The sequence below is a fragment of the Eleutherodactylus coqui genome, chromosome 1 (genome assembly GCF_035609145.1).
Source record: "Eleutherodactylus coqui strain aEleCoq1 chromosome 1, aEleCoq1.hap1, whole genome shotgun sequence".
NCBI lineage: Eukaryota > Metazoa > Chordata > Amphibia > Anura > Eleutherodactylidae > Eleutherodactylus > Eleutherodactylus coqui.
In genome coordinates, this window is record NC_089837.1 from 378,296,155 (window position 1) to 378,314,268 (window position 18,114).

The window sequence follows — 18,114 nt, forward strand, 5'->3', positions numbered from 1 at the left end:
TCAGCATGGCTTTCATGGTAGTATCAGTAACAGAAGCGTCAGATGCAGGGATATCACAAAAAATAGAGTAGTAGTAGGTGATTGATTACTCACCCTGGTACTGGGTTGCCCCACTGGAGAGTCCATCCCCTGTCTCTGTTTTGCAGTGCTAGCAAAAGGATAAGAGGCCGCCACCGCCATGTGCCATGCAAATAATGAGGATGACATTGCTGTTGTGGAGACCCTCCCCCCCCCCCCCCATCTCATTTCAATAGGACTGCTCTCCGAACTGCAGAAGCCATTGGAACAGCGTGGCCTGTATGGAAAGCCTCATTATTCGAAGGAATGGGACTGTTTCCTACGCCCTTACTTCATAGAATCCATACATTCGGTCTAGAGGCTCCAGTACTGGAGAGCTTCCCGCCATGCCATCTAGGGCTCGCTATGGCGAATGGGAGAAATAGAATTAATAAGCTTCTCTGTGGCATCCTAGAGGTCTTAGCAGCAGGTGAGGCCTGAAGAACCTTAGATTTTATTGCTGTAAAGTCACTCTTCGGTCCTGGTGGATCAGGACCTCTGCTCTAGGCAGCCATTCACTCCAGTGGCCAAACCACGCCTGCCCCCTCCCGGAGTTTTATCTCTCACTGTATTGGCACACATTGAGTTGTGTTGGGTTTTTTTTCCTTTTAATTTTTTTAATCTGCTTTGTTACTTCGTACATTAACAAATGAATTTTCTATTTTATGTGGGTGTGTACACATTCTTGTGTTGCTTTCCTTCTCTTGTGTGACTGATCTTATGTGACACATATAGAAAGCTGTCTATATATTTCTCAGTTTTAATATCAGACAAGATGGAATCAAAGGATAATAAAGTGAGAATTGTTTAGATTTTTTTTTTATGTTTACCGTCCCTTAAAAAGCCATGTGTAGCTTTGGATTTACTTTGGGTCATTGGAGCTCTGCGGTACACCAGTGTTAAATTCTTGTATAGTGTTTCACAACCCAGAACACACATGCTTGTTGAGGAATGTTGGGCAACTACTGCACCTCATGTTGTACCCAGCAACGTTCTCCACTACTTACAAAAAAAAGTGTCTGTCAGTCACACGGGTCACATTAAAAGCTGCCACTTTTTTTCCAACACAAACAAAAACCACATTTGTGTGACAATAAGAGGGACATGATACGTATGATATGCATTTTAGTGCAATGACTAGATAAACCCGATACAATCTACACCAATAGAGCTCAAAAATTCTGTTTCTTTTGGCTGTGCAGATTTTTCTTTAGTTAGGGGCTCCATCACATGAGTGTATTTGGATAATAATCAAAATTTGCGTGTGCAATACGCAGAGAATATAACCAATTGATTTCAATGCAAAACCTTGGGGAAAAGAACAGATTTGGACCTCATTAGGCTAATAGCCTTTTAAATGAGGACGGAAGGGTGTTGTGCACGCATATATAAACAGACCCTGAATGAGCAAAAAAAGTAAAGTTCACAACGTTAATACATTGCATTGAAGTGTGTGCATTTGCGCATATGCTCACTCGAAGGTGCCCTAAGTTATTTTTCAAAAGCTATATTAAAGTACGTATACATATATGTTCTTATACCGTGTTTCCCCAAAAGTAGGTCCTACCCCGATAGTAAGACCTACCGGGTTTTCGGGGGAGTCTTGAAATATAATCCCTTTGGGATTATTTGGATTTCTGAATAACTAACACAATATGGTCTTTTTTTTTAAACTAATAGCCTATTTTCATGGACTAATTATTGGTCATGATTCATGAACATTTGCCTAAATGTTTGTTTCCCAGATAACTTTTGCATATTCAAATAGGCCAATTAGGTCGATAACCAAGCAAATTCTCTTTGATTGACTAATCTGCTTATTTATGTGAGCATAAATATACTCGCTGGTTAGCTGTACATCTCTGTGTGAACGCTCCATGGGGATTAATGATCATATTAACGATTGTTCATCCCCATGAAAGCCGATCAGCTTCTGTGTGTGGATGGCCATGAAGCATTTGTTAGTTGGCCAATCCTTGGGCCCATGCTGTGCAATGGGCTTTTATATATGGGCAAACGTTTGTGTCTGAATCGGCCTTTGTAAATACTTTTTCTCCCTGCACTGTGGTTGTTTACTCAATGCTTTAAGGCCCTTTCAGACGGGACGAGTGTCAGGCAAACGATGCCTGACAATCGTCCTTGCACATACTACCGTAGCTCCCGTGCACTTGCACGGGAGCCAGTATCATTAGCTCTCAGCAGAGCGGCTCCAGGAGATTTCTCTCCTCATGCTCCACCGACCCTCTCCATTGACATAACACAGCAGCTGTTCAGTAATGAACAGCCGCTAATTAAACTGAGCTATCAGCTCATCATCTATCATTTATGCTGCATAAACAATGGATGATGAGCTGATCGCTCATCGTTCAGTGTAAGTAGCAGCTGTTCAGTACTGAACGGCCGCTGTGTTATGTCATGGGAGAGGGGCGGAGGATCGTGAGGAGAGAAATCTCCTGCAGTCGCCCAGCCCCCCTGCATGCGAGCCAGCACTACTAACTCCCGTGCAGGAGCACGGACACACAGGGACGAGTGTCGGGCATCGTTTGCCCGACATTCGTCCTGTGTAAACCCAGCTTTAGACAAAACCATGAATGGTAAAATTATTTATAACTGTGAATTTGATAATAGATCACATTTATTAGTAATTCAATGCAGAAATATAGGTAAATCAAAATATTCACTTTTCTTGAACTAATACTTTATTTACCTGCCTTTATTTTTATAGCATTGAAAATTTAAAGTTCATGGAAATCCCTGTTCATGGAACACCACCGATGATGAAAGTGAAGCTAAGCTGTAATATCACCAAAAGTATGCGGGCATTGACCAAGTTATTATGTTAAATATCTATGACAACATATTAGAGTTGGAATAATATAATCACTATAACTGAGACTAATTATATCCAAGCTGGACATCAAATGTAAGAATTACAACCCATGTTCATACATAATGGCCTTTCACCCTAATTTTAGATATTCAAAGGTACTTTGTAACAAATCCTATGCAGTCAAAAACTTCCTGAATTCTGGATCCCATAGACATTCCAAATGTCAAAAAGTGAAATGCATTCTCCCTTGGATGGAAGTCACGTAATTGACTTGGCCATTGCAGTGTACTGGGGTTGCTTCAGGTCATTGTCTGTCTACACTATAAAGCTCTGTACAATGAGAAAATAGCTCTCTGCACCTCAGAATTCATTCTACTGCTTTTGACACATTAGTAAATACAAAGCTACCTGCTAATTGGCAGCCATACATGCCCACACGGTAACACCATGTTGGGCAGATGGTCTAATTTATTGCATCACAAGCAGTTCCTTATTTTTTTGTACTTCTAATCATTCTGGTACAAGTTGATATTTGGCTTCATCCATCCATAAGTTGTTCCAAAATTATAGAGACTTTAAGTGGCTTTTTTTGGTCTTACCAATAGTTTAACAAACTGAAGAATTCACTGTTGTTGACTTTGCCTCTCACCTGGAGGGTGTTCTTGGCCAACTGTAAAGGGTTTTTTTTTTCACCTGGGAAAGAGTTATAACATCCTTCACAGATCTTTGGTGGTTGAGCATTACTTGTATGTTCTTTCATTAAAAGTACCAAATTGTTGATCCGGCTACACCTAACAATTTTGCCATCTCTCTGGTGGGTTTTGATATTTATGTGAATAATGATTTTTATAAAAATGTTATTAACTTTAATCAAATATTTAAAAAGTACCTAGAAAGAACTGGTATAAAGGTGAGATAGAAAAAGAACTCAAAATATGTAGTCATTTACGTAAAATTTCAAGGAATCTATTGATTCTTCAACTGTTAAAGTCAGAAGAAAAATGTATGCAAGACAACAACAAAGTATTGAAGAGGTAAAAAAAAAAGTATCAATTTCTCATGAAAATTTTAAACCTTTATTTCCCCTTCTGTGATACATTTATATTAGTGTAGGGACCCACTACAACGCAAGGAACCGTGAAGTGGTTAGTGGGCTCATGTATCTTGGGCCAACATCCAACCAATGCCTTGCATTTATTATCTATCATTCACATGCAGTGTGGCATTAAGACTACAGGGGGAGCCCAGGGTGGCAGTACCAATGCGGTTCACTGATGGATATGCAGGACAACCCGCCGAATTATCATGGCACCATTAATAGGTTGCTGGTCTGCATGGTGTACTACATATATCAGAATAGTCTGGCACCCTGTATTCAATATGTGTGGGAGTGTACGCCAAGCATCACAATCCTCATTATCAGGAGGCAGTGTGAGTGGCTGTTTTATCGGTGTCCCGCACAGGTGTTATTGGCTCCTCCATTTGGTAGTCAGCTACCTGCATGGTGAGAGGAGGATGCATCTATATGCACTCCTCACTCAGTAAGTATCGGCCATTTTCGGTGATTGTTTTTAAATTTTAAACCTAGACCATTTTGGTGTCAAACATGGGTCTACTGGGCCTCACCAGCCTAGGAAGAGATTTGCATATGATGCGCCATATACTGTACCCATCGTTGTTACCCTGAGCTGGTGGAAGCAGTTGGCATTGCTCCGGAAAAACAAAACAAATTTCAAAAGGTGTAAAACTAAATTATTGTGCTCCCTAAAGTCATTTCCTCACCTGTAAACGAGTACTAGCAGCATGTAAACCTAAATTATGTTGTATGCTGCCAAACATTTTCAACATAGAGTCTACCAAAGTATGATGGAAGACAAAGAGTTCTTCATTTAAATCAGAGCGTCTTGAAGATATGACAACAATGCTGTGACAAATGGATGAAGGGATCTGTCCACATAACTGCTTGTCCTCTCCATCAGATTATTGTTACTGTAGACTATAGGCCTACCTGGTGGTTTGAAGGTATTCTTGTAGACTTTAGAGAGTGCAAAGAAAGTAGAAATAATGGGATGACTATTACAGATCAATCTATACTCCATCTCCCCAATACAACCTTTTCTCTTACTTTCCCCAAAGAGAGTCTTCAGTTTAGTTACATATTTCTCTTTGGGTCACATTCAAGTCTTTCATACGTGGTAGTATCAAGCTATTCTCACTCATACTAATATGAGTGTCTATCCATCCACATGATGTTGCCGTCTGTTAGTTGGCGCATCGCCAGTTCAGCATTATCTTGTAAGGATTTGATCGCTTGCATTTGCTCCTCATATTCTCTAAATAATTCTTTGTACGATTTCAGTTTCTCAAGATCTTTAGACAGCAGATCAACAAAGAGGGAGATGTTCAGCTAGCTAGAGAATGACGGTATAGTATGAGACTTCCGTTTTAAATGGGTCAAACAACCTGTGCTCACCAACGTGTCTCTCTCATTTTCAACAATTCATTCAAAGTGGCATTTGCTTCTTGTTCATTCTTAAGGAGATAATCAGTGTTTCTAGGACTCAGCTTCTGCAACTCATACAGCAAATTTCTGTGCAAATAATGTCCATAACCCAGTTGAAAAGCTCCACTTTCAGAGTCTATGTAAGGGCCCTTGCACATGGGATGACTTGTTGGATGTAGATGGCAGACAGGTTGTACCATCAATAACGTTTCTGCGCTTTAACACAGTAACAATCATCACTCTGAATAGAAATGGAGAAGATCAGGGATCGTTCCAGCCCGTCCGCCTCGTTTACAGTAAGCAGGCGGCAGTTCATATGTGAACGAATTCTTGTTAATCGTTCAGCCGGGCATGCATTAACATGCATCTGACCTCTGTTACATCACCAATTCAACTTACAAGTCTGAATTAGCATTGTTGGTCACTTTATTCTTTGGTCTCTATACGGTAGAGCCCCAGCCACTAGCAGTGCATAGGAGTTAAAGCATAGCTCCATTCAAGTGAATGAGGTTTATTAACTGCACTACAACGTTTTCCCTTTATGTTGGAAAAGCTATTCAACAACTTAAGATGATGCATTCTTCATCACAGCAATTCAGTCATTGGAGCAGGTTCCATATACTTAGCTGGGTGGCTGAGAGACCTATAAAGGGCTGCAACAGGATCGGTACTGTGGCACCTTCATTCTCAGGACCAAATGGTTGGTCTCCCATTGATCATAAAGAGACAGCATATTCTTTATGAGATGGAAATTCTCCTTTAGGCCTCCTTCACATGGGTTACACAGCATTGCCACGAGAAAGTCCGTGCAATATCGGTGTGTCTTCTCGCTCAACTTTCTAGCACCACATGCAAGTATTTTTTTTAGGGGTGGGTGGAGGGGGGGCTTGAAATAGAAGCCCTACTCCGAAAATAAGCTCCAACTCCAGGAAAAAAAAAAAAAAAGTATACTTACAAGCGTTGTGCGGGGCTCCGCTACATCTTCTCCCTGGGTCCCTGGCACTGGTCTTCTTCATCTCTCCTGACCAGGGATTGGAAAATTTCCGCTTTCTGGAAGTGCTGGCTGTAATTGGCCAACGCTTAGCCAATCAGAGACAGCATTCAATGAATGGCTGTGATTGGTTCAGCGTCAGTCAAATCACAGGCAGCGCTTCCAAGAGGCAAGGATTTTTCAATCCCCGGCTAGAAGAGATGAAGGAGAATAGAGTCGAGGACCGGGGAGGAGATGCGGCCGGGCTGACATCACTTCTAAGGTGATGTATACTGTTTTTTTTTCCCCTGCAGCCAAGGATAGGGCTTTGACAGTAGGATTTTTCTACTGTCAAAGTGGCATTGCACCGCACAAAAAACACGTTTTCATGCGATACGATAGAGAGGAAGGCTCCATAGAGAAACATGGGCTACAAAACCTCACAAGTCATGTGCATATCGCGAAACCCGTGAGGTTTGTGTGTCGGGATGTCGCATGCTACAAAACATCACACGTGAATTAAAGCATAGGAAAGCACGGGCTTAACATACATGCGATTTGTAGCATTGTTGCAACGCGACAATGAAGGAGGCCTTAAGGAAACTTTTGGAGGAAGAACATCTATACAACATCTTAGTACTTGTCACGTTGGTGTCATGGTTCCGTTCTGTTGAGTTTCTATTTCAGTAAAAAAAAGGAAGCCGAAACCTAATGAACTAATTAAGTCAATGGACAATTTTGAAGACCCAACAATAAAATGGATGCCATGATACCAGTGTGAACAGAACCTAAAAGTAATAAAGGCACAAAGACAAAAGAGCAGGTTGAATTTACATTTTACTTCAAAAAAGGGGATGTACATACATGAGGGAACATTGGGTAGAGAACAGTTATGATAAATCATATCTGCTAATTGTATCTAGGTGCCAGTTTGGCTGGCGGTGGCAGTTTTATTCCTGCTGGCATACACTTGCTTACAATATTAACAGGATATTGAGTAAAGGAACATTTGAAATTGTATGGCCTGAAAGGAAAGAATATATCATACACAGTGAGTTTTTAGTACACAGCATCATTTTTTTTCTTCATTTAAATGAAATACTCAACAGCAGGAAGGAGAGAAGTTAACAATTACTAACACTAGAATAATCAAATTTTGTATGTTATACATGTACAGCAACTAACTGCTTTACAAAAAAAAGCAAAATAATACAATATATTGTCACATGTATTTACAGTGTAGTAAATATACTTTTCTGTCAAATTTTACACAAAAAATATTTACAGATGAATGTACTGCATTAAAAAAAGTAATGTCGCTAACACTTAAAAGTGACTTTTTGTGGAAAAGTCGGTTGCATAACATTGGATACCACATGCTTAAAAGGTGGGAAAGTTCCCAAAACTGAACCCAAAAAATCATACAGGCTGCCCACACCCAGCACTGGGACATCATCAAGGTTTGTAAATACAAAGAGACTTTGAACCAAATATGCACATCAGAGACTCTACAGTATGTGACTGCCTCATTATAATGGAGCCAGGAAAAACGCCCATGTTGTACAATTTTGTGTAGGCTTTGTTTTTGAAGAAAATATTTAATTTTTGAGATGGTCACCATCTAGACAACCCCATTATCCACCCCAGGGATCAACTAATGTGGAAGGTGTAACATGATTTGCAACGTTATTACTTTGCTATTGCAGAATGCCGATTTCCAGCTCTGAATGCACAAAATAAATTCTCATGGGATGAAAATGGTAGTAGGTGCACAAAGAGGTCCTAAAGACCAGTTGATTGTATAAACCTGTTAAATTTGATAGACCCTCGTCTTAGGATGGGAGAAACATAAATCAGGTTCGATCTTTAGAGAAAAGTCTTGCTGCTTCTGTGTAGATGACAAGTGCTTCGTTATCTATGGGATGCCTTAAGCACCTTTTGTTGAATAGGGATAAGTGGACATTTAACTAGGAATCTCAAAAAAAAAAGTGACCCGTTTTTAAGAATTGTTGACTTTTTTTTCTTTTTAATTTCCATGTCACTTAAAAAAAAAAAAAACCCCAAAAAAACCACAGAAATCTTGCATTTGTCACTTAGCCTCATAACAATGAAACGTTCTGCCCTGTAGAGATTACAGTAGTCAATCACAGGCAGGATTACAATGACAGGTAACATCTGTACATAGATATGATCTGCCACGGAACATAGAGCTCACCTCCTCCCCCTCCCTGCACAGGTGACAGAATGCCTAGAACACTCTTCCACAGAAGTTAATGCAGACTACAGGATCTATGTCCCATGTGGCTGAGGGTAAATTATATCTCTGATATGAACTGTTAGCAGCTCAGGCAAGGTGGCTGCCCTTGTAACTATGTACAAAAAAAGAGAATAAAGTTTAAATATCAGCTTTTAATTAGCCAAAAAAGTACATTCCCTTCAAAGCTAGTACTGACACAGACTAGTCAGTAATAGGATCTCCTAGACCATCCATTCAATAATGGTAGAAAAGGTCCTGAATGCATTAAAACAACTGGCTCCAGATCAGGCAGCGCAGTATTCTACAATCTCTGATGTGCATGTTCCATTCTCGCATCCATCGCTCCATAATGACAAGTAAACCTGTGTGGTCCAGCTCACTGGACAGTGTTGACCCTCTGAAGAACACTCCACCTGGTGAAATAGCTAGACAGAAGTACAACAGGAATTTGGCAGACTGTTTGCATAATAGGTTTCTGTCCGCAGTTTTCTTTTTCCAGGACTGTAAACAAAATGAAACGACAACAAAAAAATCACATAAATTAGGAGAAAAGGGGAAATAAAAGCTGAAAAGAGAACCGATTTATATCTGTGAAATGCTTTATAATGTGAATAAATGCAGATTATGTGCTATATTTATAGTAAATCCCAACACATATTGTACCATTGTTAGTTTAGCTGTGGAGTTTGATTTACTGAAATACACTTAAATCACTCTATAGTCATTACATAGAATTATACTTTATTTATATTGTATCTTATCTTAAAGCCATTCTTGGTTCTCAGACCAAGATCTAAGTTGTAGAAGAGCATCATTTCATTTTGTGTTTCATTTATACATATGTTCAGCAGTTAATATATTTGAGCCCTAAAAGCAAGCACCTAGATGTCTTTCCCTTTTGCTCAGAATGGTCAAAAAGGATACATTTTCCTCCGACTTAAGAATATACCGGACAGAGTCTTAAGCCCTGTTCTATAATCGGCTCACCTTGGTGTTCACAGCGATACAATGCCGAGAAGCCTGGATATAGCGTTCTCCTCTATTTTGCATGTTACTTGCAAGACAGTATCAAATGATTAGTCAGTCACTGTAAATACTATATGCTAATCCCGAACTAATGTCACAGTGAGAGAATACGTTCAGTTTGACTTGCATGACCCCGTACTAATCCAAATAACTTATATTTTAGGATTCCATATATATATTAAAAAAAAGTTGGCCATCACTGTGATTATGGGAAACACATGTTTTTGAGGGGCAGAGGCTGTCATCCAGAGCCATTATACTGTACTTTTATGTTGCTTTTGGAAAATCAGCATTAGCACTATAAATATTTGCAGCAGATTTGACATTGTATATGCCAATAAGAAATACAAGGATTTTAAATAGCATTTATCTAATATGATTACAGGTTCCTACATAATACAATATGAGACTACTCCTTCAGAACGGCTAAAGTGCATCCAGGATTTCATGATGCAGCTCCTCCCAGACACATCTTGGAAGATTCTGTCAGTTTAAGAAATGTACCGTTTCATTATGACCTCAACAAGGCCTCGGTATTTTTTTATTATTTCAACATTGCACCCCGAAGGGTGAATGTTTACCCCTTTATCCATTGCAAATGATGCCGCAATCATAGTGAGGGCATACATCTTTCCGAAAGACTATGCCCCTAAGTGCAAGAATTCTTTTAACACCTCTCTCTGGAAGGGTTGAGGAAACGATCGTCAAGCAGAAAGGAGTAAAAGCCCTTATACTACTCAGATGCAAGCGATTTACTTACCACAATTTTACCTTGAAAACGACACAGTTTGTCAAATTAATACAAACACATATTTACATAACATTTCAAATTATTCTAATTTCAGAATACATTCTGCCTTTTAGAAATAGTGCATTTTAAGGACAGAACTCACTGGTGCAGTTCAGATGACAAATGGTTCAATACTTTTAAACAGCGCAAACAATGTTTGGAATATAGATCTTATATATTTTCTAGGAATAAAAATAGAATTAGAGAAATTTATTGCAAGTACCCAAAAAATCTTAAATTGGTATGGTGGCCCCTTTTACACACCGACTCATATTTGCTTCTAGTACCATTACAAAAAAAATCCCAAGTGGGAAGTTAATATTAAGGTAAAAAAAATTCCACAGCTAAAAGTAATTTCCAAGGGGGGGGGGGGGGGTTAAATAAGACTCTTTTCCCACCAAAGCCACTAGAAAGGATTAGCTTTACAATTAACGATTTGTTAAATGCAAAACAAACACAAACAGTAATAAAAAAGACAAGGCAAAAAGACTCATGGAAATGCCACTAAATGTTTGAACAGTTAATGCAGTAAAGGCTGGGCCACCATTATCAAAATTACAAAATCCTTCATTCCGAAATTCACAAGTTGTTGATATGCTTGTGACCATGGTCCCCTTTAAAAATGGAAAGAATGGGAAAAGGAAACAACCAAGGAGAAAAAGGCTGAGGAAACCAAACGGTGTTGAGTTCAAGCAATGTTTTCAATGTGTTGATCTTCTGGCGACATGGCTGACTGCATGGGAACATTAAAAAAAATTAAGTGCAGCATCATATTGTGCGCGGGGCCACTGGAAAGCCAACCGCTTAGGTAAGTCTTTTTTAGAAAAGGAACTGTAAAATAAATAAAAAGGGTAATTAAAAAAATCTTCACACAATCTTTTTGATGCTGTGACGTTTGAAGCTGCCAGCACTTCTCTGCTTTTGCACTTGGCTCGCTGAACCATGGCGCGTTCTACCGCTGTTTGAGTGGCCGGTGGTGGGGGACAATTCCACGTTCTCCTTGTCAATTCCTGAAAAGGAAAAACAGAACATGGAAGGTGAACTTAATACTCTGTCTTACTATTCAAATGGATACTAAAGTGAACATGTGCTTTTTAATGTGCAGTGTGATTGTTCTCGGTGAGAGAAACCAAGTAATTTTGCAGATATGGTACCTTTTAATGGCTAACAAAAATACATGATATTACAGCAAGCTTTCGAGTTCTATCGACCCTTCGTCAGGCTGATGAATGAAACTAGTTTGGATGGCACACAAATATAACATACAGATGCAAAGGGAAGGGGGACACCCCTCTTGATCTGTTCACACACAGAAATTTGAGACTTAGAATAACACAAGACAGGCCGAGCAGAGAGATAATCAGGAGTGCATTGCCACAAAAAGGAACTGCAAGACCGTCTCACATATACTGACTGCGGACAGGATACGGATCCCCAAGACACAGCAGGACTATAAGATCCCAGGGACATTCACATGTTCCACGTCCAATGTTGTGTACCTGATCCGATGCAGTAAATGTCCTGATGGGGGGCTTTATATCAGGGAAACAGGACAAAAACTAAGAGCTAGGATGAGATCTCATCGCCACTCAATTGCAGAGAAAAAGACGGAATTACCTGTGGCAAACCATTTTTGTGGTCACGGACATGGCATAAAGCAGATGAGAGTTATCATACTGAAGGGCAACTTCAAATCAGAGCGTCACAGAAGAATTTGGGAGTATAAGTTTATGGCCGTGTTTGATACCCTCAAGAATGGAATGGACCTCAGCCCGGGATTCTTGCATAAGTGGTGAATATGAAAGTTCTGGAGGAGGTCAAGACGGGTGTCCTCTTCCCAATCATTGTTTTTTTTTGCATAAAAATTCAGAAATTGATTGAAGAATGTTGCCATCCAATAGGTGGTGTTTCCATCTTTTTTTATGTGCATTAGAGATAAGAGACATCATAAAACGGTCACATTCCTCAGCTCAGTGGACTGATTGAGTATTTATCTCTCTGCTCAGATTGTCTTGTGTTATTCTAAGTCTCAAATTTCTGTGTGCGAACATTTATTTAGATCAAGAGGGGTGTCCCCCCCTCCCCTCTGCATCTGTAGGTTATATTTGTGTGCCATCCAAACTAGTTCCATTCCTCAGCCTGATGAAGGGTCAATAGAACTCGAAAGCTTGCTGTAACATCATGTATTTTCGTTAGCGATTAAAAGGTATCATATCTATAAAATTACTTGGTTTCTCTTACTGAGAACAATCACACTTTACTCTACTGGCTAACATGGTACCAAACCTTTTTTCCATATTAAATGTACATAACGGCGCTACTTAAGGCTGGAGACACATGAACGTTTTAAGGCCACATTTATGCGTCTGTTATATGGATAAGTGTCCCAGCCCATCTGTGGATATTCTGATCAAAATTCCAAGAACATAGGCATCTATGATGCTCGGGGTTCCAGTCACAATACTCACAGTCAAGCCTGGACACGGATACGTAATACAGACGCATAAATGTGGCCTTAAAACAATTGTTGATCTCCGACCTTAACTAAATATTTATCTAGGAAGAGAAGCTTTTACTAAAATATCAAAGCTACTGAAAACTTGAAACATAACTTTATATAAATATAAATGTCCAGTTTATTACAGGACTTCTTGATGACTACAGACCAAGAAAGAAGGTCTGAACAACTGATGGCATCAACATAATCTGCAGTTTGAAAGGTGAAGGCTTTTTGAATAACTGTACAGTCTGCTGTCCTATGCAAACAATATACACAATTTGTAAAAAAATTAACTATATCAAGCGCCTAGAAGGAGTTGTCATTTTGCAGCAAAACTCGGCATGCAGCTACATCTTAGCCAGATATGTAAATGATCCGACTTGTGATGTGATTAGATGAACGGTCTTGCCACCTGAGACTCTAAAAGTGGTTCCACTCTTGGCCTACATAAAGGTTCTCAGCTGCTACTGGTGTGTAGAGTATCTATTTTTCCGCTTGTTCACTAGACACGCCTTTGAGACACAATCAAAGATTTCACCCAGTTAACAGAGTTTGAGAGGGAGCTCATTATTGGAATGTGAGAAGCTGGATGGTCATGTTGACAAACTGCTTACCACCTGGGCCGTTCTGACCAGACTGCTAGCGGTGCTGGAACCAGTGGATACACGCGCACACACACACGCATGCACAACCTTAGGCCGCCCTCGCAAGAACACTAGTAGAGAGGATCATCCGACAAGCATGAGCAACTCTACTAGTGCAACTGTTTAGTTGCCTGCCATCCGGAGATGGCACCATCTTTCTGTAGCCACATGTGTTGCCTCTCTTGGCAGGGCCTCCAAGAGGCATTTTGAGTAGGATAATGCTCGGCCACACACACAAGGGTGCCGCGGGAATGCCTACACAACATTGTCATACTTCTGTGGTCTTCCCGGTCACCAAATTTAAAATCGCCAATAGAACATGTATGGCGCCATCTGGGACACCAACCATCGTGTTTGCACGATCTAGAGGTTCAATTACTGCAAATGTGGACTGATATGCCAGAGGGCACCTTACAGAACCTGTATGTCTCCATGCCCACCCGTATCACATCTTGTATCCAAGCTAGAGGCGGTACAAAAGGGTACTAGATTCTTTATGCCAGCCCGTATCACATCTTGTATCCAAGCTAAAGGCGGCCCAACAGGGTCCTAGAGCCTTCCTTCAAGTGTTCAGTTTTCCACAATAAATGTTCCCTTTGCAACAATATTGTGATCTCTTATTTATATTAATATTACAAATCACATACAGAAAGTTTCATTTGATTCCGACAACTTCTTCTAGGTGCTCGATTCTTTTTACAATGAGTGTATTTAGAAAACTACTGTGAAAAATATTGACTTTCACAAAACTTATTTTATTAGCAAGTAAGAGAAGAACGTGTGTTGCAACCAACACAGAAAGCGCCAACAGTTAAAGCTAAATGACCCCCAAATTCATGCACTTAGATGATACAACAAGCACATCAGTTTAGGTTTCTTCAGTGGTTCCATAAAAAAAATTGTGAAACATTCCAAGCAACGGCATGCATGCACAGAGACCCATAACAGCCATTGAGGCCATTTTAATAGGCGACTGATGGGCATCTCATGTGGAAAAAATTTCAGCAGGTCTTATTCTTGTCCATTTTCACAGACTAGAATAGGACACGGAATAGTGGGACTCCATGACCATCAGAAAGCACCCTGACACCATCTATGTGATCTCCAATGTTCATTGCTCCCAAATTTTATATCTTTACGGGCGCAGCACGGCCATGGCAGTGTGATTAAGCAATAGCACAGTGCACAAGTTTTCCCCAGATTGTTTCTTTAAAGGTGGTATTTTCATGGAGCGCTGAACAAAGGAGCAGGCGATCCAAATCGCAGATATTTTTGGCATATGCTGTTGATATGCCATAAATCTCTCAAATGAGAATACTTCAAAGTTTAAGTATGACCCTTCGGAGTGGCCCGTGACCAGAAAAGGTTGAGCATTCCTGATATAGAACAACTGTTACAGAAACATTTACAAATGCTGATTAAGGGGTTGACCAGGATTAGAAGACCATGGCTGTTTTTTCCATATGCAGATATTCATTCTTTTCCAGAAGGAAAAAAAAAAGCTGTATCGCAAGTGCCACCTAGAGCAGAGGCAGCTACCTTATAAGTCAATGGCCAACACTCTGGCTCTAAAGGAGAAGAGAAAACGAAAGAAGACAGACTAGTGGCGTAACTAGATTTCTATGAGGCTCAGGACAAACTTTGGAACAGCCCCAGCTCAAGCTCTTTTCTTAGATGCATGTACTACTAGGGTCTATAGAGATATATGCTTCCCCAAAATAAATTCAGATGTGTTTATGTATGTGTATGTAAGTAATTATAGCACAGTTACCTCCATTTATCACAGGTGTCTTCCTCTCTGATCAGATTTGTTTCACTTTTATTCTGCATCCATCCCAGACCACAATGATTATTTCTTTCAGCCACATCTTATCTCTACAGAATTTAACGCATAGACATTTTTGACTCCTTTTTTTCCAGAAAATGTCCACCTTGCTCCACATCTACACAAACACTCTACCCATAGTGATTCAGATAGTAATAGTGCACCCCATGGCACTCCACACTAACCTTTGTGCTCCATACAGTGCTGCTATAGAGTAATAGTGCTCGCACATAGTATATGTGTTTAAACTGCTTTTATATACACTAACAGTGCCCCTATACAGTGATAATGCCCCCCATAGTGACCCCATAAAGTAATAGTGTCACCACTGTGCCTCCATCCACAATAGCATTTCCGTTGCACCTCCTTTGTATGAATGAAAATGAAAAAAATAAAAACTCACCTACTACTTTTCTATGAGGAGCAGGTCTTTTCTGATGCGTGTAGCCCAGTACAGGTGGCGTGATGCAGTGACATCATCACACTGCCAGAGCTTGGTAAAAGTAAGATACAGCAGGGCATGGATTTAGACAGCTCTCTCTACCGCCGAAGTAACTGGATCCGCATACTGAGAACAGGGATCCAGTTGAAAGTAATGCCTGTGGATATCTAGGAGGGCCCCTTTCACCTCAGGGCCTGGTCAAAATTGCACCTCTTATGACCATGATAGTTACGCCCGTGAGAAAGACCCATCCACAGCCAATCGTTATTGGGGCCCCCAATTAGCAGAGAGCAGTGTGTTTGGTTGGCTAGGTGAGATGCCTTTGACTTAGATTTGGGGGGTTATAATTTCCTCTTTGCAGAGACCACCAGAATTGGTGCAGAGAGAATTTGGGAAAAGGAATATGTAGATTAGCTCTCTTACAATAGAACTGAAAATTAATCTCCACAAGGAGAAACAGTATTCCCCCACCCCAAGTCCAGAATCAGTGCTACATCCATCTAAGGAGTTGTGTCCGAAACTGCAGCTAAACGTCATTGAAGTTGTGCTGGTACACCACACACCCCCCTGTTAGCAAGTGTATCCACTGAAGTCAATGGAAGCCGTCCGATCAGTGGCCTGTCCGTAAGTGACATTGCAGACAAGTCACAGACTCCGTGTCTTCACTTAGCAACGGAGTAGGAAAGAACACTTAAAAAAAAAATCTGTACTGTCAGGGTCAGATTCCGCTGCGGGCTCCCTTGAATTTACCTGTAGAAGCAGACTCGCACTAATATAGTTTTCTTACAAGTTCAGTATTTATAATGTACTGAATATAGTGTAAATGGTAATTATATTTCAGACTTGTAGCTTGTTCTATAGAAATCAATGGAGCCTTAATAATATGCAGTTATTTTTGATCTGTATTCATGCCTGTATTTGACTCAAGTCAGACTGGTTGTGAATACTACAAATGGGCAAATAACACAAAAACTGACAATACGCAGGTAAATACAACAAAAAGCACAAACTAGCATTTCAGATCTTGTGACAGGGAATTAAGTGTTAAAGTAGGTTACTAGGAATATGGTGCTGAAGGAGGCAACAGCGGTCGTGTACAGCCTGTAAAGGCCATTTTACACGGGCCGACAGTCATTTCAGCGACTACACGAGCACAGACGTCCCCGTTTGAACGAATTTTGAGTGATAATCATTGCGTGTAAAGGGCCTTTAGGCACATATATCTAGACTGAAACTGTATACACACAAAAGTATTTTTTAATCAAGACCATTTCAATTTCTTTAAGATGTACTGCAGCAATTAAAAACTATCTGAGCATCTCCAGTGCCCCAGAGTCATCTCACCGCACGCCGGCCGGCTTGTTATGAAGGCTGCATTCCTCTCATTCTCTTCCTGCCAGATCAGTGAAGGTCACGTCCCTGTGACGTAGTCTTCACTGGCTAGGAAGGAATCCTGATCTATTGCCGAGACAGCTCGCATGAGCAGTCTCTGCAGCAGATCGGCACTCCCCCTGCTGGCCTGTGACGTAACATACATTAGCTGGCAGGAAGACGACAGCCTGTGAATATACGTAACTTCATAAGGAGGAGAAAAATCAGCCAGCTGGAGGTGAGGTGACCCCCAATCTCCCTCCATGCAAACCCCTTAACACTCCATGACGTAAATGTATGTCCTGGAGTGTTAAGGGGTTAACAATACATAAAGTATGCATGTATATCCAGCATGTGTCTGATTACTAGTAAGACTGCTATTTTAAATGTCCAAGTTACATAGTAATGCCCATAACTTGGCACAAAAAGCTAGAATACAAATGCATAACACTATATACCTTAGGCACTAACTTAACGGGATTGTGCCATGATCACAAATCGGAGTGGGTTTCCCTGCTCTGTATACCTTGATGACTGGAGAAAAAAAGAGCCACCCTGTAAGAAAGGCTCCAATTCTGGCAGACTTTGTGCCGTCTTTGTTGCCGACCTGAAGGTTGTGAGTTCAATCCCCGCTTGGTTCAGATAGCGGCTCAAGGTTGACTCAGCCACCCATCCTTCCGAGGTCAGTAAAATAAGTACCCAGCTTGGTGGGGGGGGGGGGGGGGTAATAAATAAATTACCTGCAGAATAAGTTGGCGCTATACAAACAACAAGATTTATTTATTGAGAACAATACTCTATAAAACTCAAATGATGCCGAGAGAGAAAATGGAAGTTGGAAGCGAGCTGTATTCAGCAGATCACCAAAAGTCCTTCATTTCAGAAGCGTTTTATAGGTC

The 18,114-nt window shown here is 40.5% G+C and overlaps 1 protein-coding gene across 3 annotated transcripts in view; it reads right to left on the minus strand.

Moving 5' to 3' along the window:
• Positions 1 to 7,180: 7,180 nt before the first annotated feature.
• NF1 (neurofibromin 1) overlaps positions 7,181 to 18,114 on the minus strand; it is a 206,496-nt gene continuing 195,562 nt past the window's right edge. For all 3 annotated transcript variants that reach the window (XM_066578842.1, XM_066578839.1, XM_066578844.1), the window contains exon 57: positions 7,181 to 11,443. In XM_066578842.1, the coding sequence (XP_066434939.1) occupies positions 11,301 to 11,443 (143 nt within the window). In that variant the 3' untranslated portion in view covers positions 7,181 to 11,300. The remainder of the gene's footprint in view (positions 11,444 to 18,114) is intronic.